The sequence below is a fragment of the Malus domestica genome, chromosome 05 (genome assembly GCF_042453785.1).
Source record: "Malus domestica chromosome 05, GDT2T_hap1".
Taxonomy (NCBI): domain Eukaryota; kingdom Viridiplantae; phylum Streptophyta; class Magnoliopsida; order Rosales; family Rosaceae; genus Malus; species Malus domestica.
This window is the reverse complement of record NC_091665.1, coordinates 11,424,897-11,449,360: the sequence shown is the minus strand read 5'-3', so window position 1 is coordinate 11,449,360 and position 24,464 is coordinate 11,424,897. Positions and strand designations below refer to the sequence as shown.

The 24,464-nt window shown below is 40.6% G+C and overlaps 1 protein-coding gene across 1 annotated transcript; it reads left to right on the top strand.

Moving 5' to 3' along the window:
• Positions 1-23,389: 23,389 nt before the first annotated feature.
• On the top strand, positions 23,390-23,977 carry LOC139196055 (uncharacterized). The gene has a single exon (XM_070821720.1). The coding sequence runs from the start codon at positions 23,390-23,392 to the stop codon at positions 23,975-23,977; it is 588 nt and encodes a 195-aa protein (XP_070677821.1).
• The last annotated feature ends 487 nt before the right edge of the window (positions 23,978-24,464 follow it).

Sequence of the window (24,464 nt, the reverse complement as noted above, 5' to 3'; positions counted from 1 at the left end):
TCACGCTGAGGTTGCTCGTCGCGGACATGGAGCCGCCAGTACTCGACGACATGTCGTAAGTGGTAGGGAGTTCGTGCGAATCAGATATACAGAGGGAGTTTTGGTTTTTTGAATTAATAATGTCCCAGGAGGAACATGAACAGAGAGAATATTTAAAGAAAAATGACAGGAGCAAAACAGTGGATAGTTACGTGGAACCGAGAAAGCTTCGAGCCTCGCCTTAATAATCTTCCCTTTCCGAAGCACTACAACCAAGTCAGACTCCATCCGGTCTCTAAGCTCGAGGAGAATCTTGTTGCCATGGTCGTCGTAGACGTCGAAGAAATGAAAGGGTGAGATCTCGACGGGGGATGTGGAACCTGGCACCGTACAACCGTTCAGTTGTCCTCCGCGAGACCTCGCTGGAGCTCAGTCGAGCTTCTGTTGTTGCGTGAGCTGGAGCGTGAGTCTGTCCTCACTTTAGAGGAAATTTGGTATTTCTTGCAGCTTTTGGCTATGGCGAAAAGCTGAAGACGGAAAGAGACTGAGTGTTGACCACGGTATTTTTTGTCTCTATCGATGATGCCATCTCAACATCCTTCTATAGTTTGATACAAATCAAGCTGCTTTTGTCTATGTCGTTTTCTTTTTCTTTAACCCAGAGAGATGGGTTTTTCTGGGTTTCCTGGGTTTTTTCTGGGGAAGTTTTGGGTTGTTGGATTTTTGCAGATTCACGATGGAGGTGAAAAAATGAAAAAGAACCGACATAGTTTTTTGTGTCAATTCCCACAGACGGTGCCAAATGTTGATGCACAAAACCGGAGGTCTTGGAACAACGTAAATCCGACCGTGAATCTGCAAGAAATGTAAATAACACAAGATGTATCGTGGCTCACCCCAAGGTTTGGGCTACGTCCACACTGATATTGAAGGATGATTTTGTGAAAACATGTTCATTTAAGCAACATCTATAAGCATGCAATTAGCAATTAAAGGCGGAACCATGCCTGCATGCACTTAAAAACAAAACATTAACCAAGAAATTCAAAGCCTAGTAGATTGGTGAACCAAAACTCAACTCAAAACAAAGTGAGTTGAATCATACCTTTGTAGATTCCTCTTTGCATAAGCAAAGGCTAATCACCCAAAGAGAGGGCCTTCATTCCTTGCATCTAAAATCTATGGATTTGGATGGATGAAAAGGTTTCTCCAAGTTCCCAAAATTGAGAACCTCTAAGTATCTTCACCAAGGTTAGATTGGAGAAGAAATGAGTGACCTTGGAGTAGTTAGTATGGCTAGATACACCCTCCAAGGGGCCGGCCTCTTTAGAGAGAAATGGAGAGACATGTTCTCTCCAATTTTCTCCAAAACAAACCCTAAATGAATTTTGGCTATAAAGTCATATTTATACCTTTATTCATTTGAGTGGCAAACTTGTAATTAAAGCAAGTTCACTACCCTTCCTCTAAATGGCCGGCCATAGGGTTTTGTTTGGGCTTTTGGGCCTTTGTGAATTAAGTTGTCATACAACTTAAGTCAATGGACTTGACGTTCGAAGCCCATTGGGCCTTGAGGCCCAAAACTAACCCGTGGTCTTTTAACGAACTTTATTCGTTTGACTAATTAACATATTAATTAATCCTTGCCATAAATAAATAATTAAACCATTTAATCATTCTTACTCATCTCCATTGTTTCTTCAATCTCCACCTTACACGGTGTACGATCCATTAGGTTCCTTTTAGCGAGGCAGTGGGCGATTAGAACTCTTTCAAATCGATTGTGAATTGAAACTTACTTTCAATTCTCCCTTTAGTGATTACACACGTTTAGGGCTTCCACAAACCATGAGTGACACCTAGCAGCATATCATGGTTACCCAAGCTAATCAGAAGAGGTGAAGAACCTATTCAGTTTGGGATTAAAAATGCAATACGGTCTTTCTCTAATACAATACTCTTGACCACATTGTTTGGTTTGATAGTTTATTTATTCATGTCTACTATCCAATGTGATTCGTGTGCTTATATGATTACCTTGAATGTGATTTAGAACGACTTTTCTAAATCTCATTCATACTCTGGCCAGAGATTCTAAATCATATCATAGAGTATTCTCCCCCAACGGTTTGAAGGTTAGAGATCCTTTGTTGTGCATTCACTTGTCTCCATGACTAAGTGGCTTAACCCCAATGATGCCGTGGACACCCCGATGGGGTGACTTTGACATAATCAAAGATCAAGTACTTAACCACAAGACAACTGTGATGCCTCAGGTCAAAGGACTACTTTGCATTATCCCAACCATGAGTTCTCATGTGACATGAATATGAGAACTCTTCGTTGATCGTGTTCAGTGAACTCATTCTCTATTGAGCACCTACGTACTTGACTTGATGTCACACACACCAATGACTTGAGACTAGTCACTCTCCCTGAGAGAAGACACAGTACGTACTGATATTAACGGACTGTCAATGCCTAATTGGCAATCCTATGATCAGGAACATTTAGGATATGTTTATGAAAGAATGGTCTCATGAATCTAACTTCTTTAGATCGTATTCTCCCAATCACATATTCCTTGGACTTTATCGTATAAGCATATAACATTTATATGAGACGGCTCAAACAACAATCTTTGCCCTTGATATTAAACTTAGATTAGTTTAACATGTGAAATGTCCGTAAAGTATCATCATATGATTGGCTTTAGGGCACATTTCCAACAGATATTGTATTTCTCTGAGAGTATTGTGAGGGAGAGAGAGCTCTGAATGAAAGTGAGAGCTTTGAGAGAGCTTAAAGCTTAGGGGATGTAAGGAGACTTCTGAGGGTGAGAGGGCCTAAGAATTGGCCTCCTCAATTGTGGGGATGATGAGTCCTTTTATAGAATAAAGGTTCCTCACTTATTACCAATGAAGAAAATATCGATAATATCGGCGAAATATCGCCGATATTATCGTTTTTTTTGGGGTCCGATATTTTTTTAACTATCCAAATTGTTTTCGTCAAAATATCGTGATATTTTGGCACTGTTCAAATCGGAGAAGAACGCCGGAGCAAATTAACCGAATCCCTAAATCCCCAAATTCGATTTCAAAGCAAATGAACTGAATCCCTAAATCCCCAAATTCGAATTCAAAGCAAATGAACTGAATCCCTAATTCCTAAATCCCTAAAATCGAATTCAGTACAAAAATGGTGCAACATGCAGAAAATTCGAAATCTGTACAAAAATTAAATTACAAGCCGAGAAGAATATGGTAGTAGGAGCCTGGGAACGTCGTCTTCCTCACGAATCCAAGACGGCTGGGACAACGTCGTGCTCCTCACCGACGACTACGATGAATTCCGGTCCATCATCTGGTGTCCGCTGCCTCCATTCAGTTTCTCCACAACCGTTGATTTGCGATGACGCGACAGTTACGACTCGACGACTAGGACTAACGACACGGCTTCTCCATGGAACAAGGTGGTTTAGAAGGCGATTATGGAGTGGTGTCGACGGCTGGGTTTAGGGCTGGTGAGATGGGAGGAGCAGAGGGAGACGCGGACGAGGAGGATCGAGAGATGGATCGAGATTCGAGAGATGATGTCTGTGTGTGTGTGTGGAAGAACTGGAGAAGGGGGAAGGGAGAAGACTGAGAACAATTACAGGAAGGGAGAAGACTCAGAGAGAGAAGAGAGAGAAGGAAGGATCGAGACGATTCGAGAGAGAAGGAAGGATTGAGGGTGTGTGTGTATGTGTGTGTGTGTGGCACACGGTTTTGGCACACGGTTTTGTATGAAACCATGGTTTTGTGTGTGTGTGTGTGTGTGTGTGTGTGTGTGTATGGTTATGTGTGTGTGTGTGTGTGTGTGTGTGTATGGTTATGGTTATGTGTGTGTGTGTATGGTTATGTGTGTGTGTGTGTTATCCGAGAGAAAAAGAAAAAAACTTTGAGGGTGTGTGTGTGTGGCACACGGTTTTGTATGAAAGAATTGGAAGTGACTTTGCATAGAAGAACCAAATATTCTGTCAGAGAAGAACCAAAAAATCTGCTTACTTTATCTTCTTCTCCACGTGAAGACCAAATTCTGTCAGAGAAGAACCAAAAATGCAATGTACAAAGTGTAAAATATTGTACTAATTCATTATATATAAATGAATATGGTGTGTTTAGACCTCTTTCATTAATTACTACATATTTTCTACACACACAATGTTTGTCAGCTTGCTATATAATCAACTTGATAATGTTAAATCCATCATGCAATGCATTTCCTTCCAATTTTTTGTGATAAACTAATAGATAATTGACTAAATAAACATCCTGCAAAGTTTCAATAAAAATTTCCAAGTTTTTCTTACAATTTCCGTGGTTTCCATGTAATTTTTATCGATATCGATATTATCCCGATATTTCCATCGATATTTCCGTGTTTTCGGACTACCGATATTTTTGATATTACCGATATTTTCTTCCTTGCTTATTACATATTTGCCCCTTCCTTTATTACATAATTACATTTAAGTCCCCCGAGTATTTGTACGAGATCTAAATACAGAGGCCCTAAATCTGATCGTGAATCTGCAAGAAATGTAAATAACACAAGATGTATCGTGGTTCACCCTAAGGTTTGGGCTACGTCCACACTGATATTGTGTTTCTCTGAGAGTATTGTGAGGGAGAGAAAGCTCTGAATGAGAGTGAGAGCTTAGAGAGAGCTTAGAGCTTAGGGGATGTGACGAGACTTCTGAGGGTGAGAGGGCCTAAGAATTGCCCTCCTCAATTATGAAGGTAAGGAGTCCTTTTATAGAATAAAGACTCCTCACTTATTACATATTTGCCATTTCCTTTATTACATAATTACATTTAAGTCCTCCAAGTATTTGTACGAGATCTAAATATGGAAACCCTAAATCTGACCGTGAATCTGCAAGAAATGTAAATAACACAAGATGTATCGTGGTTCACCCCAAGGTTTGGGCTACGTCCACACTAATATTGTATTTCTCTGAGAGTATTATGAGGGAGAGAGAGCTCTGAATGAGAGTGAGAGCTTTAAGAGAGCTTAGAGCTTAGGGGATATGAGGAGACTTCTGAGGGTAAGAGGGCCTAGGAATTGGCTTCCTCAATTGTGAGGGTGAGGAGTCCTTTTATAGAATAAGAGCTCCTCATTTATTACATATTTGCCCCTTCATTTATTACATAATTACATTTAAGTCCCCCGAGTATTTGTATAAGATCTAAATACGGAGGCCCTAAGTATGTTATAAACATACATAATTACCAAAAATCAGTTACCGTTAGCCAACCGTCTTCTTGCGATTGTCAAAAATTGGTTCAGCCAAAATTATTGGCTGATTCGGTTGGTAAATGCACAACCGATGCTTTCCACTTCTTCCTTGCTATCTTCCAGTTCCAAGGGCTCAATTTGATTTTCAGATTGGGGTGCTTGTTTAGTTGCATTGTGTGGTTCATTTTGGGTTAATCCATGTTGTGCACTAGCGGTTGATTGGCTAGACTCCATCATCCTAAACATAAGCAACGCATATACATTCAAAATCATATATATGTACATGTATATATAGTATAAGTAATCATCATGTTATCAATTTTGTTAACAATATTTTCTATATTTATTATGGCATGAATCATATACATATACAAATATTTTTTAAACCCTAAAACTAAGGAGTCATTTATTTTCTAAACCCTAAAACTGAGGAGTCAAGCATGTAAAAAATACCTAAAATATCTAAATAGAAAAAAAAAAATATATATATATATATATATATATATATATTGGTAGGTATGGCATACTGCCGGCATACAAAATCAATTATCAAAGCCATGCCATTAGTTGTCAGTTCGGTAAAATGCCAACCGATTATGAAAAAATGCTAAAACCATACCATACCATTATGAGCCAACCGGTATGGTTTGGTCGGTAAATCGGTTTATGGCAAAATTTCCCACCCCTAGTAATTTTAGTTATCTTAGTAGCTTGGTTAAACTAGATTTCTTTTGTTTTATTGAAACTAAGAATGTTGTGGACAAGGCCCTTGTTGGTTGCTTTAGGAGGTTTTTTTCTATCAGTTTTTGGGTTTTAACCACAAGGGGAGGTCTGGGGGTATTTATATTTGTTGGAATTATGGTCTTATCAATTTAAATGTGATTGCTGCTTCTTCTAGATACATTCATGCCTTAGTTAAGGATGTGCGCTCAAATATTGAGTACTTTGCTACTTTTGTATATGCCTATCCTCAAAAATCTCTCCAAGAAAATATGTGGGAGGAGTTATTAACCCTAAATCCTATTGATAAACCCTAGATGTTGCTTGGTGATTTTAATAACATTTCTTGCCTACAGGAAAAATGGGGTGGGAATCAAAGTGTTAGTATTTATATGACTAATTTTGTGAATTTCTTGAATAATGCTAGTCTGATTTCTTAACAAGCCTTTGGTGTCCCTTTTACTTGGACAAACAAACATTAGGATGACACTCTTATCTTTGAGAGATTAGACAGGGTTGTTGCTAATTTTTTTTGGCTTGAATTGCACCCAAACTACTCTCTCTACAATTATTCTATTCTAGATTCAAACCATAGTCCTTTATACCTGGATATTGCAGGTCGTCAAGTTAGTCAACAGAGGAAAGCTTTTAAATTTGAAGCCATGTGGAACCTTCATCCTAACTTCAAACATTTTGTTAGGGGTGCATGGACTTGCAGTGAGGACTTTCTCCTTTTGATCATTTTAGGGGCCGCTTAAGTACTTTCTCTTATCTTGTCAAAAATTGGAATCGAACGATTTTTGGGTTTGTCAAAGAAAAGAAAGATAAAATTCTAAACGAACTGGACTGAGTTCAGAAGAAAATTATGTCTCTCAATTACAATTCCAACACTGTAGATAATTTCCATGATAAAGTTCATTTAGAGGCTCAAATTAATGAGAGACTCACTCAAGTGCTTAAGGAGGTGGAAGTAATGTGGGCTCAAAAAGCCATAGCAAATTGGTCAAAACATGGAGATAAAAATACGAGATTCTTCCAATTGAGTGCCACGATAAGAAGGAAGCTCAATGAAATCAACAAGTTCAGAGATGGCAATATATATATATAATTTTTTTTTCTATTTAGATATTTTAGGTATTTTTTATATGCTTGACTCCTTAGTTTTAGGGTTTAGAAAATAAATGACTCGTTAGTTTTAGGGTTTAAAAAATATTTGTATATGTATATGATTCATGCCATTGCGATTTGTTTATACCATACAGTTAAGTATTTGTGCCTTGATGCACAAAATCAGTGAGGACTTTGGTACAACAGAAAGTGTGAAGTTTGTGACCTTCGCTAGATTGCTCCGGTCACTAGTGTGGATAAGTATGTAAATGGATAGGGACAGGGAAGCAAACACAAGATGTACGTGGTTCACCCAGATTGGCTACGTCCACGGAGTAGAGGAGTTCTCATTAATTGTGAAGGGTTTACACAAGTACATAAGTTCAAGCTCTCCTTTAGTGAGTACTAGTGAATGATTTAGTACAAATGACATTAGGAAATATTGTGAGAGAATGATCTGTATTTATAGAAGAGAGTTTCTAGTTTCATTCTAACATTGACACGTGTCATGTTGTGATTGGCTTCTGATGTTAACATGTGTCACGCTATGATTAGCTTCTGATGTCGACACGTGTCGCACTGTGATTGGCTTTCTGGTTAGAGGGAAACTCTTTTAGGTCCTTGACAGTATAACGTTGAGCGGTGCTCAGTAGTTTCGGAATTGGTCAAGTATGGTACAAACAGTACTCCCCTAAGTTCCCGAGTGAGGGAAGCTCCTCGGTTGGGGACTTGCAAGATCCAAGCCATTGAGTAATCACGAAACTTCTAAGTACCGAAGTGTGATATCATTTTAACTTGCCTTATCTGTCTCATATGTAGATGTGGCATCTTCTCTGGAAGTACTTTTCCTCCATCCAGGGGTGGTATCTTTAACCGATGAAGATGCACAAGGTAATGTATCAATTTCATTTGAAACTTACTTGTAGTTTCAGGCTTGGTTAAGTGCAATACGAACCCTATAATAGGAGTCCCCCAAGTCGCCGAGCTAGGAGATTTGCAGAAGGAGGTAACAGACAAGGTAAGCAATCAGACTTCCAAGCAAGCAACCTGGATCGGAGGTTCGACTTCGGCTTTCGGTTGACTGTTCTCCTTCTCCTTGTGTCGTAAATAGCACCAAGGATAAGGAGAAGCAAATGGAGAAGAGATGATATGAGATACTTTTGCTTTTGAAGAAGTAACTTTCCACAGGCTTATTCTTGAACTGGGCTGGAGGATTTTCTGGTTTCCTCCAGAGTATAAGGCCGACTCAAGAATTTGAGGGTCAAAACAAGTCCATCAAATCTAGAGTACGTTTGACCCTAATGATATAGGATACTTTTGCTGTTGACAAAGTAGTGGATGTATCGGCACGTGTTCTGTTACGCTTGTCTCTACATGCTTCATTGTATCCTTCTCACTTGCCCTATCTGTTCCTCAGGCAGATGTGGTATCTTCTCTGGAAGCATAAGATGTTGAAGATGAGTACTCGAGAGCAATGTCAGGTAAGTAATCAGGCAAGGGGTTCCGGGCAGTCAGTTCCTGAATGGAAGCTTGATTCCAAGTGTTGACTGATTGCTCTCTTTCTCATTGTCTTGCAGGTAAGAACAAGGTCAAAGGAAAAGACAGGGAAAAAGCATGATATGGGATACTCTTGCTCTTGTGTGGCTTGTTTGCAGAGGTATTATCGGGAGGAAAATAAGCTGAGTATTTCGAAAGACTCTGCTGAGAGTGCCCTCTCGAATGTGAAGAAAAGTTGAGCATTTTTTTTTATTTGCGGGTTTGCCTGGCCGTGGAGGATGGAGGTCGACATATATAGAAGTCTCCCTAACAACAAGTAGTAATGCTATTCCTTTACCCTTCTTGATCATAGCAATGTAGTAGGAGCTGCAAGCTTCACATGTTTTAACTTTGTCAGAACGCTTTGAAAAAGTGGTATGTGGTATCTGGAAAGCTGATGTTGCGTATAAAGATTGCAGACAAGCTTTATCCCAGGAAATCTGGCTCTCGAAGTTTGGAGAGCGGTGTCTCTTCGGTTTTCGAACAAGCAATCCTGTCGGGGATCTGGCTCTCGAGATTCGGGGGGTGGTGCCTCTTCGATTTTTGATCAAGCAATCTTGTTGTGAGTGTTTTCTCGAATGTGAGTAAAAGTTGGGCATTTTTGCCAGTCTGCCTTGCCACGGAGCACGAAGGTTGACACACATTGGGACTTTCTAGTTATCAAGCAGTAGTGATGTTCCTTTACCCTTGTGGGTAATAGTATGGTAGCTAGACCTTCAAAATTTATGTGTCTAAACTTTGTTAGAGATCTTTGGCAAAGTTATCTGTGGTACCCGAGTAGCTGATGTTGCGTGTGGAAAGTGGTGCCTCTTCGAAATCCGGAAAGTGGTGCCTCTTCGATTTTTGAACCAATGGCCCTATTGCCCTTTCTTTTATAAGGGCACCAATTGTGTGCAAGGAGTTCATTTAAAGAGTTATTCCTTATAGGAATTTTCCCCTTACTTCAGAGATTTATTGCACCTCATTTCTCCTTCATCATTTCTGAGAATGTTTGGCCCATCCGACCATCGTTTTGACTTAAACTTTGGTGAAGAGGCAGCCATGCCTTCTCAAGACAATATATGGCGCCCATCGTTCTTATCCCCTACTGGTCATCTTACCGTTGGGGACTCTATGATGAAGAATGATATGACCGCTGCGGTGGTGGCCATGAACCTTCTCACTCCCAAAGATAACAAACTACTTTCCAAACTGTTTGATGAGTTAGCTGTTATGGATTCTTTGGCTCTCAGTGTTCAGTGTGCAGGTTCTGTGTCTAATATGGCCCAACGCTTATTTGCTCGAACCCGCCAAGTTGAATCATTGGCGGCTGAAGTGATAAGTCTCAAACAGGAGATCAGAGGGCTCAAGCATGAGAATAAATAGTTGCACAGGCTCGCACATGACTATACTGCAAACATGAAGAGGAAGCTCGACCAGTTGCAGGAATCTGATGGTCAGATTTTACTTGATCATCAGAGATTTGTGGGTTTGTTCCAAAGGCATTTATTGCCTTCGTCTTCTGAGGCTGTACTACGTAATGAAGCTCCAAATGATCAACCTTCGGTGCCTCCTCCTTCTGGGGTTCTGCCTAGTACTGAGGCTCCGAATAATCACCCTCTGGTACCTCATCTTTCTGGGACTCTGCCGACTGCTGAGACTTCTTCTGAGCAACCTTTGTGAAGGTTCCCTCTTGTTTGTTTATTTTTATTCATGTATATGTACATATTTGTAACTTATCGGAGATATCAATAAACAAGCATTGCTTCATTTTAACGTATTGTGTTAAATACACCAAGGCCTTCTTCACTAAGTTCTTTGAATTTTTCCTTTTGTTGAAGCTTGTATGTTAAAGCATTGTGAGTGAAGCATGTAGGTTGAGGTAGTGCTCCCTTAATTTCCCGAGTAAGGAAAACTTCTCGTTTGGAGACTTGAAAAATCCAAGTCACTGAGTGGTTGTGAGACTTCCGAGTATCAAGGTGCAGTAGCATATGGTAGGAGTCCCCCAAGTTTCCGGTCGAAGGAGTAAACGAATGAGGCACTTCCTTTCTAAGTGATAGCCCAAAACTCCTTCTTCATATATATTTGTTATGAAAGTTGTTAGGCCCAAAGAAGATGAGGCCTAGGCAATTTATTTATTTATTATTTTTTTTTTGAATTTTTTTTTCGATTTTTTTTTTCGAATATTCAAATTTTCAAATTTTTGAATTTCCAAATTTTTGAATTTTTGAATTTTTGAATTTTGAATTTTCGAATTTCCGAATATATATATATATATATATATATATATTAAAGCTTTGTAGGTAAAACTTTGGTGTTGAAGTTTTGTAGGTGAAGCTTTGAGGTTGAAGCTTTGTTGGGCACCATGAATTGATTTTGATTCACACTATCTTGATCAAGATAGTGTGAAGCTTTTGTAGGTGAAGCTTTGGTGTTGAAGCTTTGTAGGTGAAGTTTTTGCGGGTGAAGCTTTTGTGGGTCAAGCTTTTGTGGGTTAAGCTTTTGTAGGTCAAGCTTTTGTGGGTGAAGCTTTTGTGTTGAAGCTTTTGTGGGTGAAGGTTTTGTGGTGAAGCTTTGGAGTTGAAGCTTTGTAGGTGAAGCTTTGGAGTTGAAGCTTTGTAGGTGAAGCTTTGAGGTTGAAGCTTGGTTGGGCACCATGAATTGATTTTGCTTCACACTATCTTGATCAAGATAGTGTGAAGCTTTTGTGTTGAAGCTTTTGTGGGTCAAGCTTTGGAGTTGAAGCTTTTGTTGGGTACCATGAATTGATTTTGCTTCACACTATCTTGATCAAGATAGTGTGAAGCTTTTGAGAATTTGTAGTTGTCCTCTATTGATGAAACTTTTATTGGTGAAACTTTTATTGGTGAAGCTTTTTTTTTTTTTTTTTGGGGAAACTAGAAATTTGAAAAATGTGGGAGAGACAACATATACAAATTTTGCTTCCACACTATTGAGCAAAAGATTGTGATGCAAGCCACACCTTGTAGTAGTCGAAGGTTTGGATGAACCATATAAATTGAATTTGCTTCGAACAGTCTTGAATTTGCTTCGAAGGTTTGAGAATTGTAGTTGTCCTCCATTGATGAAGCTTTTGTTGGCACCATAAATTGGTTTTGCTTCACACTGTCTTGATCAAGAGTGTGTGAAGCTTTTGAGAATTGTGGTTGAACTCCTTTGATGAAGCTTTTGTTGGTACCATAAATTGGTTTTGCTTCACACTGTCTTGATCAAGAGTGTGTGACGCTTTTGAGAATTGTGGTTGCCCTTCATTGATGAAGCTCTTGTTGGCACCATAAATTGATTTTGCTTCACATTGTCTTGATCAAGAATGTGTGAAGCTTTTGAGAATTGTGGTTGCCCTCCTTTGATGAAGCTTTTGTTGGCACCATAAATTGGTTTTGCTTCACAATGTCTTGATCAAGAGTGTGTGAAGCTTTTGAGAATTGTGGTTGCCCTCCATTGATGAAGCTTTTGTTGGCACCATAAATTGATTTTGCTTCACACTGTCTTGATCAAGAGTGTGTGAAGCTTTTGAGAATTGTGGTTGCCCTCCATTGATGAAGCTCTTGTTGGCACCATAAATTGGTTTTGCTTCACACTGTCTTGATCAAGAGTGTGTGAAGCTTTTGAGAATTGTGGTTGCCTTCCATTGATGAAGCTCTTGTTGGCACTTTAAATTGGTTTTGCTTCACACTGTCTTGATCAAGAGTGTGTGAAGCTTTTGAGAAATATGGTTACCCTCCATTGATGAAGCTCTTGTTGGCACCATAAATTCGTTTTGCTTCACACTGTCTTGATCAAGAGTGTGTGAAGCTTTCTACGAGTTGTAGTGTTTGCATTGTTACAAAGGGGAAATGTTTGAAGTAGATGCAAGAGAGCTGAATAGCTTGATCTTCGTATGCCATGCACTGAAGTTGCTGTTGGCTTGCAATAAGACTTTGTTGGTAACTATAACTCTTGTTTGGCATAAGTGCTCCCCTAGTTGAGTTGTCAAGCTTGAGGGTTTTTTTTATTATTTGTGAATGCTAGGAGTTCACATGTACAAGTTGTACCACTCGTCTTCTGGTAGGTGGAATGAATGGTGAGTTGCTTTCATCACTTGGTTGGTGGTACGATGGTGAGTTCCATCTTCCCCTGGTTGGTGGCATGAATGGTAAGTTGCCCAATGATATTAGAGTACGGGTTGTACATTTCATCACCTGGTTGGTGGCATGAATGGCAAGTTGCCATATGATATTAGAGTACGGGTTGTACATTTCATCACCTGGTTAGTGGCATGAAGGAGAGTACGGGTTGTACATTTCATCACCTGGTTGGTGGCATGAAGATGAGTTCCTTCTTCACATTTCATCACCTGGTTGGTGAGAATAGAGGCAAGGTGTTTAGGCACATTGTAGCAAGTGTCGAATGACAAAAAAAATATGTTGAACCCTTTCAAAGCACAATTGGCTTAGTATGAATGTGTTGGAATGTATGATTGAACGGATACACTGTGAAGCTGTTCATTTATTTGTATAGTCTTGTTGACATATACTTAGACTTTGTTTCATGTTGGAAGCATTCATGTTGAAGCTTTGAACCCAAGTGTTTCATTGCTAGGAATGTAAGAGGATTATGATCAAGTTGTCTAAATCACCTCTTTATTGAATTCATGCCAAATAGTCTTCGTTACATAGTATGTCGAACGGCTGAAGCTTAACACTTGTACAATGTGAGTTTACTTGTAATAGTACTTTAAGTGATCAGTGTTCCATGGATGGCCAATGGTCTTGCCATCGAAGCTTCTAAGCTTATAGGAGCAAGGGCAATTGATGCCAACAACTTCAAACGGTCCATCCCAGTTTAGACTAAGTGTTCCTTCACTCGGGACTCTGTCGCAGAGTAATCTTTTCTTCAATACCCAATCCCCCACTTTGAAATAACGAGGTTTGACCCTTGAGTCATAGTAGTTGGAGATGCACTGCTTGTAGGCAACATTCCTCAAGTGAGCCTGGTTTCTGTGTTGCTCGACTAGATCTAAGTTGAGGGTAGGTTGTTTGTCATTTTTGCTTTGCACGTAGTTCTGGACTCGGAACATTACTTGCTCAAGCTCAACTAGGACAACTGCCTCTGTACCAAAGGTAAGTGAGAATGGGGTTTCTCCTGTTGATGTCCGATACGAAGTGCGGTATGACCAAAGAACTTGAGGTACAAATTCTGGCCAATAACCTTTAGCCTTGTCCAAGCTGGTTTTCAAAGTTCGCTTGATTATTTTGTTGATGGCTTCAACTTGTCCATTAGACTGGGGATGAGCTGGGGAGGCAAAACATAAGTTGATGTTGAACTTAGAGCAGAACATCCTGAACTTATTGTTATCGAATTGTCGCCCGTTGTCAGTGACTATCGCATTGGGGATGCCGAATCTGCAAAGGATGTTCTTCCATACGAAGTCTTCTATTTTTGCCTCAGTAATGGTTGACAAGGGTTCTACTTCCACCCACTTTGTGAAGTAGTCAACCGCAACGATTGCATTGCGAACCTTGCCCTTCCCTGCAGGCATTGGGCCAATCAAATCAAGTCCCCATTGGGCGAAGGGCCAAGGGCTGATCATAGGAGTGAACGGCTCGGGAGGGGAGTGAGGAATAGTTGCGTAACGTTGACACTTATCACATGAGCAGGATATTCTGATGGCATCTTGGTGGAGTGTTGGCCACTAATATCCTTGGCGAAAAGCCTTGTGTGCTAGGGATCGAGATCCAGCATGATCTCCGCAGACTCCTTCATGTATTTCCCAAAGGATAGTTTCCGCCTCTGCGGGCGTAAGGCATCTTAGGTATGGTAGGTTAAAACCCCGCTTGTAGAGTTGGTTATTAATGATCAAGTAACGGGTAGCCTTATATCGAATCTACTTAGCTTGGACTTTGTCATTTGGAAGAGTGCCATGAGCAAGGAATCTATAAATCGGTGTAATCCAACTATCTTCTTATTGTAAGTTGCACACTTCCGCAGCCATGGTGCTTAGTGCTGCCAACAATTCGACCTGAATTTTTCTCCCAATCTTGTCTTCCACCGCTGAGGCGAGGCAAGCCAAAACATCTGCATGACTGTTTTCCGCTTAAGGAATTTGGGTGATCTGGTAGTGGAAGTGGTTGAGCAACAATTGTGTTTGTGCCAAATATGCTGCCATGGAGCTATTGTTAGCGTCAAAGTTGTTGGTGACCTGGTTAACCACCAATTGGGAGTCACTGAAGATATCAATTTGTTTAACCCTAAAGTGTTTGGCCAAACGTAAGCTTGCTAGGAGGGCTTCATATTCGGCCTCATTGTTTGACGCCTTGAATTTGAAACGAAGAGCATACTCCATCGCCACTTTGTCAGAGGTCGTAAGGACTAGTCCTGCTCCATAACCCTATTGGTTGGACGAGCCATCAACATATAGACTCCATGCTAGGGCTGTTGGTTCTATTTTCTGAGCTTCCGAGGGTAATGAAACCACTTATTTAGGCATATAAACAATGTCAACAGGATATGTGAAGTTGGCGATGAAGTCTGCCACTGCTTGGCCCTTCTTAACTGGCTTTGGTTGGTAGGAGATGTCAAACTCACCCAATGCTATCGCCTATTTGATCATTCACCCGGAAGTGTCAGGACTTTAGAGTATTTGTCGAAGAGGATGATTGGTAAGCACGATGAAGGAGTGTGCTTGGAAGTAAGGGTGAAGTTTTTGAGCAAACATAACCAATGTTAGAGCCAATTTCTCAATGTTGGAGTATCGTGTCTCCGCATCTTGTAAGGCCTTGCTAGTGTAGTAGACAGGCCGTTCGACATTACCATCATTTCGAATAAGAGCAGAACTTACTGCTGAAGCCGATATCGACAAATAGATAATGAGAGTGTCACCAACCTCAGGTTTGGAGAGCAAAAGGGCTTTACTCATGTAGTCTTTGAGGTTCTTGAATGCCTCAGCACATTCATCAGTCCATGTAATGTACTTCTTACTTCCCTTAAGTGCTTTGAAGAAAGGAGCACATATGTCGGTGACCTTAGAGATGAACCTAGTTAAGACTGCCACCTTACCAGTAAGGCTCTGGATGTCTTTTGAAGTTACTGGTTCCTTCATGCCAAAGATTGCTTTGATCTTCTCGGGATTAGCCTCAATGCCTCGTTCGCTTATCATAAAGCCTAAGAATTTGCCAGAGCCTACGCCAAAGGCACATTTGTTGGGGTTCAACCTCATTCGATACCTCTTCAGAATGGTGAAAGTTTCAGATAGGTTGGTGATGTGTTGGTCAGCATGTTTGCTCTTGACTAGCATATCATCAACGTAAACTTCCATGCTTTTCCCAATCTGTTCGGTGAACATTGAATTGACCAGTCTCTGATAAGTCGCTCCTGCATTCTTTAGGCCGAAGGGCATGACTTTATAGCAATATAGTCCCCTGTCAGTAGTGAAGGCTGTGTGCTCTTGGTCCGGAGGGTTCATGAGGATTTGATTATATCCTGAGTAAGCATCCATGAAGCTCAGGAGTTCACACCCTACCGTAGAGTCTATAAGTCTGTCTATGAGAGGAGGAGGAAAGCTATCATTCGGGCATCATTTGTTTAGGTCGGTGTAATCGACACACATTCTCCACAAGACCTTTTGGAGCAGGAGACTTTCCTTGGTCGTATTCTTCTTAACAAAGACAACATTTGCTACCCACGTTGGATAATTGACTTCGCGGACGAAGCCTATGCCTTTGAGTTTTTCAACTTCTGCCTTCATTGCCTCGTACCGTTCAACGTCATAAGATCTTCACTTCTGTCTCACTGGCTTGGTCTTGGGGTCAATACTTAAGCGATGACAGATTATATCGGGAGAGATGCCCAGCATGTCCACGTATGACCAGGCGAAGACCTCAGTGTTCTCTTGCAAAAAAGAGATCAATGCCAACCGAATGTGTGGTGACAAAGTGGTACCAATCTTCACCATGCGATCCGGATAATCTTTTAAGATAGAGACCTTCTCCAACTCTTCAGCGGGTTGTGCTTGCTGGGTGAAAAAGTCATCTTGAGGATCATCGGGTTGACTGTTGCCACCGTGAAGATCCAAGTTGGCTTCATCTGGGCTGGTCTTTATTACTTGGTCATGTATAGAAAAGGTTTCCTTGGGCACTGGCAGGTGTTGTTGCTTGACCGAAGTGTTGTAACATGAGCGTGCACTAAGTTAATCTCCTCTGATGTAACCATTGCCATAGGGGGTTGGAAATTTCATCAACAACATATGTGTGGATACCATGGCCTTGAGATCATTGATGCCTGTGCGTCCGAAGATGACATTGTATGCCGTTGGGCAATCAACCACCAGGAAGTTAGTGGTAATGGTAGCTGTGTAAGGTCTTGTACCAATGGTGAAAGGTAAGTGTATGCTCCCCAAAGGTTGCACGATATCACCGGAGAAGCTTATCATAGGGGAAATCGAGCGGTCGAGTAAGTGTTCAGCTACATTAAGTGCCTTGAAAGCTTCAGTGAGGACTTTGGTACAACAGAAAGTGTTAAGTTTGGTACAACAGAATCAGTGAGGACTTAAATACTTAACTGTTTATACCATATTTAGGTCCTCGTATTTAGACCTCGTATAAATACTCAGGGGACTTAAATGTAATTATGTAATAAAGGAAGGGGCAAATATGTAATAAGTGATGAGTCCTTATTCTATAAAAGGACCCCTCACCTTCACAATTGGGGGAGGCCAATTCCTACGCCCTCTCACCTTCAGAAACTCTCTCCCTCAGAGGCTCTGAATCTCTTTCTCTCACCTCTCAGATAAATACAATCAGTGTGGACGTAGCCCAAACCTTGGGGTGAACCACGATACATCTTGTGTTATTTACATTTCTTGCAAATTCACGGTCGGATTTACATTGTTCCAAGACCTCCATCAACATTTGGCGCCGTCTGTGGGAATCGACACGAAAAGTTATGTTGGTTCTCTCTCAATTTTTCACCTTCGCCGTGAATCTGCAAAACCCACACAGAGACACAGACACAGAGTTGTCCCTACTCTCTCTCCAACACTAAGAATACCACCTCAGGCAAATAAAAATACCATCAACACTTCAGTGACTATGGCTTCGACCCCCAATTGACTACTTTCAGGTTTGGGAGGACGCAAGGAGGCACAAGCGGGAGACGATGAGATCCATAGACTCCCAATCCGTGTGGCCCTTTATAGAACTGGGCTGATTTGCATCGTGAAGAAATGGTGGCTGTGGTTCGATGACTGCTTCCATGTCTACCAACTGTTCAAAATCCCCAAATTCAACAAGAGCAAAACAAGGAGAAAAGTAAATCCACCATGCCCTCAGATAGTCTATTGAGGCAAATAATAGTAAGTTATGGCGTTAAAAGTCATTTCTGCTCTTGACACGACGAAGACGCAGTGGTACCATTTCAAGGCCATCATCGTCGCCGGCATGGGCCTCTTTACTGACGCCTACGACCTCTTCTGCATCCCTCATATCTTGCAACTCCTCGGCCGCGTCTACTACCAGAAAGACCGAATCTTCCAAGACAAAATATTCAACAACAACGACAATAACTTCTTCGTTCGCACTGATATGGTTGCGGCACTCTTGTGCTTCTCTCTCCTGGGAACCGTCATCAGACAACTCGTCTTCGGAAGACCAGGGACCGAATCGGAAGGCGCTGCATGTACGGGCTGTCCCTGATGGTGATGGTGCTCAATGCCCTAGGATGCGGCTTCTCCGTGTGCTCAAACCTTGGCATTTCACGGTGCGGTATCGTCTGATTTGGCTTGGGAATCCAAGCTACCCCCAAATTACCATGATCTACTTGATTTGGTGCCTCCTCAGAGATACGAAAACCGCTCGAAGAAGGATATCTTTGCTATACTGGAACTGGGCCTCACCGCCATGCCCATGTTCCTCAAATCTCTGAGTATTGGGAAGCCCAAATCGCCCCAAAACTTCAAAACCCTTCGAACCCCGTAACCCCATCACAAAGCTATGGTGTTTCTTAGCCATCCTTGCCTGCGTAAAGTTGCTTCTCGCCCTCTTCAGCTCCTCTGTTCCACAAGAAAAATCGAGAAAAAGAAAAATGGGGAGCTCAGGATTCGACTGGAAACTGCCGGATCACCCTAAGTTGCCGAAGGGGAAGGTCATCGAACTCATCGTTTTGGATGGGTGGGGCGAGGCTAACACCGACCAGTACAACTGCATCCATGTCGCCGAGACCCCTGTCATGAATTCGCTCAAGAAGGGTGCTCCTGAAAGATGGAGGTTAGTAAGAGCTCACGGAACTGCCGTGGGACTTCCCACAGAGGATGATATGGGCAATAGTGAAGTAGGTCACAATGCCCTCGGCGCCGGGCGTATTTTTGCCCAGAGGGGCTGGAGTACAATGATCATCATCACCATCACGACGAGGACAATCACAAAACTTGCCCGCTTTGCAGGACTCCATTGCTGACGTCATCGTAGAAGCGGAGCCTGAGTTGGGATCGCAGTAGAAAAAGGGAACAAAGTGAAAAGCAAAAGAAAAAGAAAAGAAAAAGAAGATGTTTGGAGAAAGAAAAAGAAAAAATAAGATGCGGTGGAAAAGAGAACAAGATAAAGCAAAAGAAAAAAGAGCAAAGCAGAAAAGAGAATAAAATTTGAGAAATTATGATTTGAATGAGCAGGACCGCAAGTGGTAAGGGACAAACGGTAAAGTGTTAAGTTTAATGATTAATTGGGTGCACATGCATGACAGAGACAGAAAGAAAGGCCTAGTACGCAGTAGGTGCAGTACGTACCAACGATCTGCAACTGTCGAAACCTTTATTTTTGAATGATGTAATTTGTTATCTTTTGGAGACATCTGTATAAACCCCATCAGAGGGTAATATGTATAAACCCCATCAGAGGGTAAAAAAAAAAAAAAAAAAAAACGGAAAAGCCCAAAATAAATGGGATGGCATGTTGTGTGGAGAGCGAAGGCCCATAAGCCCAAAATAGCACCAACCAGGCGATCAAAAGTACGCTCAATACTCCACAATTATTCGACAACCTACCGCTATTACCACCAACCAGGTGATCAAAAGTATGCCCAGTACTCCACAATTATTCGGTAACCTGCCGTTATTACCACCAACCAGGTGATGAAATGTACAACCCGTACTCTAATATCATTTGGCAACTAGCCATTCATGCCACCAACCAGGTGATGAAATGTACAACCCGTACTTCCCTTCATGCCACCAACCAGGTCATCAAAAGTACGCCCGGTATTCCAAATTATACATGAGCATTACTCATGTCATTCATACATAAACATTCATGAGCATCACTCATGACAATCATACATAAACATTCATGACCATTATTCATGTCAACATTCATGAGCACCATTCATGTTAACATTCATGAGCATCACTCATGACAACATCCATGAGCATCACTCATGTCAATCAACATAAACATTCATAAGCATCACTCATGTCAATCTGCTTCAAAAGCTTCATTTACAGAGCTCTAGCTTCAAAACCTTCATTTACAAAAGCCCCAGCTTCGAAAGCTTCATTTACAGAGCTCTAGATTCAAAGCTTCACTTGCAAAGCTTCACCTACAAAAGCTTCAGTGCAGGGTATACAAATACCGCCTCCAAACAACCGCTACTTCGGCCCATACATGGATTCAATTTGAAGTCTCCAGCCAACATACTCTATTAACTGAAAACTTGGGAGACTACATTATGTACCATATATTGGGCCTCAACTAGGCCTCATGAAAATACTTGGGGGACTTAGCCCATTATCTATGTACTGAGGAGCGAACCCTTATTCTATAAAAGGGACTCCCTCACTATCATTAGGGAGCACTCATGAAAAATACTTGGGGGACTCTAGCCCATCATCTATGTATTGAGGAGTGAGCCCTTATTCTATAAAAGGGACTCCCTCACCTTCAAACACCACAGGCCGAGCCAACCAAGGCAACATAAGCCACGAGCCGAGCAGCCTCACAACATGTGCTACTTCTAGTTCAGCATCATTTCAGATTGAGCACCACCTCATATCGAGCATCAGTTCAAGACAACATCTAGTTACTTCGGCCCACATTTGGACTGAATTTCAAATCTCTAGCCAAAAGACTCTCTTGACTAAAGACTTGGGGACTACTGTTTATACCATATTTAGGGCCTCGTATTTAGACCTCGTATAAATACTCAAGGGACTTAAATGTAATTATGTAATAAAAGAATGGGCAAATATGTAATAAGTGAGGAGTCTTTATTCTATAAAAGGACCCCTTACCCTCACAATTGGGGGAGGCCAATTCCTAGGCCCTCTCACCCTCAGAAACTCTCTCCCTCAGAGGCTTTGAATCTCTCTCTCTCACCTCTCAGATAAATACAATCAGTGTGGACGTAGCCCAAACCTTGGGGTGAACCACGATACATCTTGTGTTATTTACATTTCTTGCAGATTCACGGTCGGATTTACGTTGTTCCAAGACCTCGGGTTTTGTGCATCAACACGATTCACCAATTGCTCTAATCCTATCGTTGATCACATCAACTTAATCACTCAGGTAATAAAACCTTGTATTTCAAATGAGCATAATAACATGTTAACTGATACTCCTTCAAATGCTGAGATTTGGAATGCTGTTAAAAGCATTGGTGCTCTTAAAGCCCCAGGGCCTGATGGAATCCATGCCAGTTTCTACTAGGAATGTTGGGAGTTTGTGGGACCTTCAGTGTGCAACATGGTGAAAGACCTTTTTTTGTAAATAATACCAGTCTCAAATTAATTAATCATACAAATATTACCCTAATTCCGAAAGTGGAGAATATGGAGATTGTCAATAATTATCGCCCAATTAGTCTTTGTAATGTTAGTTACAAAATTATAACGAAAGTCATGATTCCTTCATTTGTGTATCTCGCTCAACTAGGGACCTTTTGCTCTGGGTAGATCTATATAGGATAACATTCTTATTGCTCATGAATTGGTCTCAAGTTTTAACAGGAAGAAAGGCATGAGTGGCGAGCTAGCTATCAAGCTAGACTTGGAAATAACGTATGATCTTCTAAATTGGGATTATATCAAGTGTGTGTTGGCAATGTTTGGTTTCTATAATAAGTGGATTAATTTAATTATGGAATGTATCTCTTCTACATCATTCTCAATCAATATTAAGGGTGAGTCTCATGGCTACTTCTGCGCAAGTAGAGGTATTAGGCAAGGTGACCCCTTATCCCCCTACATTTTCATTCTTTGCATGGAACCCTTAATTAGAAGTTTGAATGACTTAGCGTATACCCCAAAAACCCATATTAGTCTGCTCACTTCCCCTTTTGGCTACAAAGTCTCGAATTTAGACTTTGCGGATGACTGCCTTATCTTTGCCAAGGCAACTACAAAGGGTGCCAGAAAAGTTTTAGAGGTTTTAAATAAGTTTGCAAATGCTTCAAGTCAACAAATAAATTTTAACAAATCTTCTTAACCAGGCAAAGAATGAAATTGTTAATATTCTCCAAATCCAACATAAAACTACCATTGATAAATATCTTGGTATGCATAACATTGTGTTTTGGAATGACCCCATGAATGGAAACAAGATAATCATGAGGATTAAGCAAAAAACTTGCAGGTTGGAAGGCAAACACCCTTTCTAAGGCGGGGGTTGGAAGGCAAACACCCTTTCTAAGGCGGGGAGACTTACGCTTGTCCAATCTAACCTTACAAGTATGCCTAATCATATAATGTCTTGCTTCAAATGCCCTTATAAACTAACCAGTCAATTAAATAGAGAATGCAGACAGTTTTTTTTGGGTAATAATCATAAGTGTAACCCCGTGAGTTGGAAGAAAATATGTAGACCAAAGAATGCGGGTGGTTTAGGTATCAGGAACCTAGACCATTTCAATAAGGCGTGTCTTGCTAAACTAGGATGGAACCATAAGGATAACTGGTGGGCTAATATAGTCAAAAGGAAATACCTTAGACATGATACTTTTTTGGATACTAGAGCTAAACAAAACCACTCGTTCACCTGGAAAGGAATTCTAGGATCCAAAGACATTATCAGTAATGGTATGAGGTGGGTGATCGATGATGGCAAGGACTTCTTGTTCTGGACTCATAACTGGGTTTTTCCTCACCCTTTCTTCCATCTCATACTAGAGAATCAAGGACATCAAATCCAATATGACACCAATGTTGCAGAGTTTATTGTTGATGGTCATTGGGATAGAAACATTTTAAGTCAAGTGATAGACAATTATATTGTTAATAAAATTTGTGACATTCCTATTCCTCTTCATTCCTCCAAGGACGCTGTTGTTTGGGGTCCAAGTAATAATGGTAGTTTCTCGGTTGAATCTACGACTTGGCTCCAAATGGAAGACATTGGCCCTTCACTGGTTTTGGAAACAAATCTTGCCTCCCAAAGTTAAGTTGTTTGCCTGGAGCCTCATCAAGGGTAAGTTACAAACTAAGAAGAAACTAAGCAAGTTCATAACTAATATGAATGATCAGTGTCCTTTGTGTAACAACCACGAGGAAGATCATGATCATCTATTTCTCCATTGTCAGTATGCTAGGCAAGTTTGGAGTTGCTCTAATGATATGTCATTATCAAATATTGATATTAACCTTAAGATAAGTGACTGGCTTGGAGACCTTTCTCATCGGAATAAGAATGTTGTAAGTAATTTAAGTAAAGCTCTGGCTATTTGCTAGCAGATTTGGAATGATAAAAATAGTAGCATCTTCATGAATGAAAAACCTTTGCATAGTAGATCTTTTCTTCGAGCTATGGCTACGATAAATGATTACTTCAAGGATAATGTTGCTAACCTAGAGAATGCAGAAGTGCCAATTGAAAATAACTTGATCAAGTGGAAATGTCCAATGTCTCCTTACGTTAAAATAAATTTCGATGGGTCGGTGTCAAACTCTTTGGCTGCCGGAGGCTTCGTTATTAAGAACCGGAATAGCAAACCTATCCTCATCTGTGCTATGAACCTAGGGTCTTCCACCATTAACGTTGCTAAGGCTCTAGCATTACGTGAAGCTCCGATCTGGGCTAGGAGGAGGAGCCTGACGCATGTGTTAGTGAAGAGTGATTCTAAGATTATCATTGATCCTGTCTGTGGTGTCTATGAAGTGTCGTGGAATTTGAGATCTATTATTGAAGATATCAGGTGGTGTGCCTCGTCCTTCCAAGATATCAAGTGGGGGCATGTGTTCAAGGAAGCAAATTTTGTTGCAAATGCTATGGCGTATGTTGGGCTTAAGATTGTTAACCTTTGTATTTGGGATGCTTGTCTTCCTGTGGAAGCAAACTTGGCCCTCCTCGTTGATTGTAATGGCTCCAGCTATGTGAAGGGTTTCTCTCTTTAATGAATTTTCTTTCCTATAAAAAAAGAAAAAGAAAATGATAACGTTCCCAAATTAGTTTTTGATTTTCAGTTTTGATTTTTTTATTTAATATTTTTTTTGGTAAATATTTTTTTTTAGTATTACTACTTAAATCAATTACAAATCTAAACTGCCTATTAATAGAACTCTGATTGTAAACCAAAACTATATGAAATTACTATTTTAACCTCCTCATCAAAAATTGAACAAAAATAAAAAAATATGAGCAATTTAGTAAATACAGAATCATAAATTTTGCTGTTTTTTACAGTAACCTCACAACCAGGTTAATATATCATGCCCTATTTAAAAAATTTTAAAAAAAATATTCATCATTATCCCAATTTTCATAACTGATTTTTTTTTTTTTAATTTTAAAACCTAATCATCTCATAATATAAAAAAAAAACAAAATGAAATGTATTGTTCACACAGTGCATGTGGATATCTACTCGTTTATATTAATCAA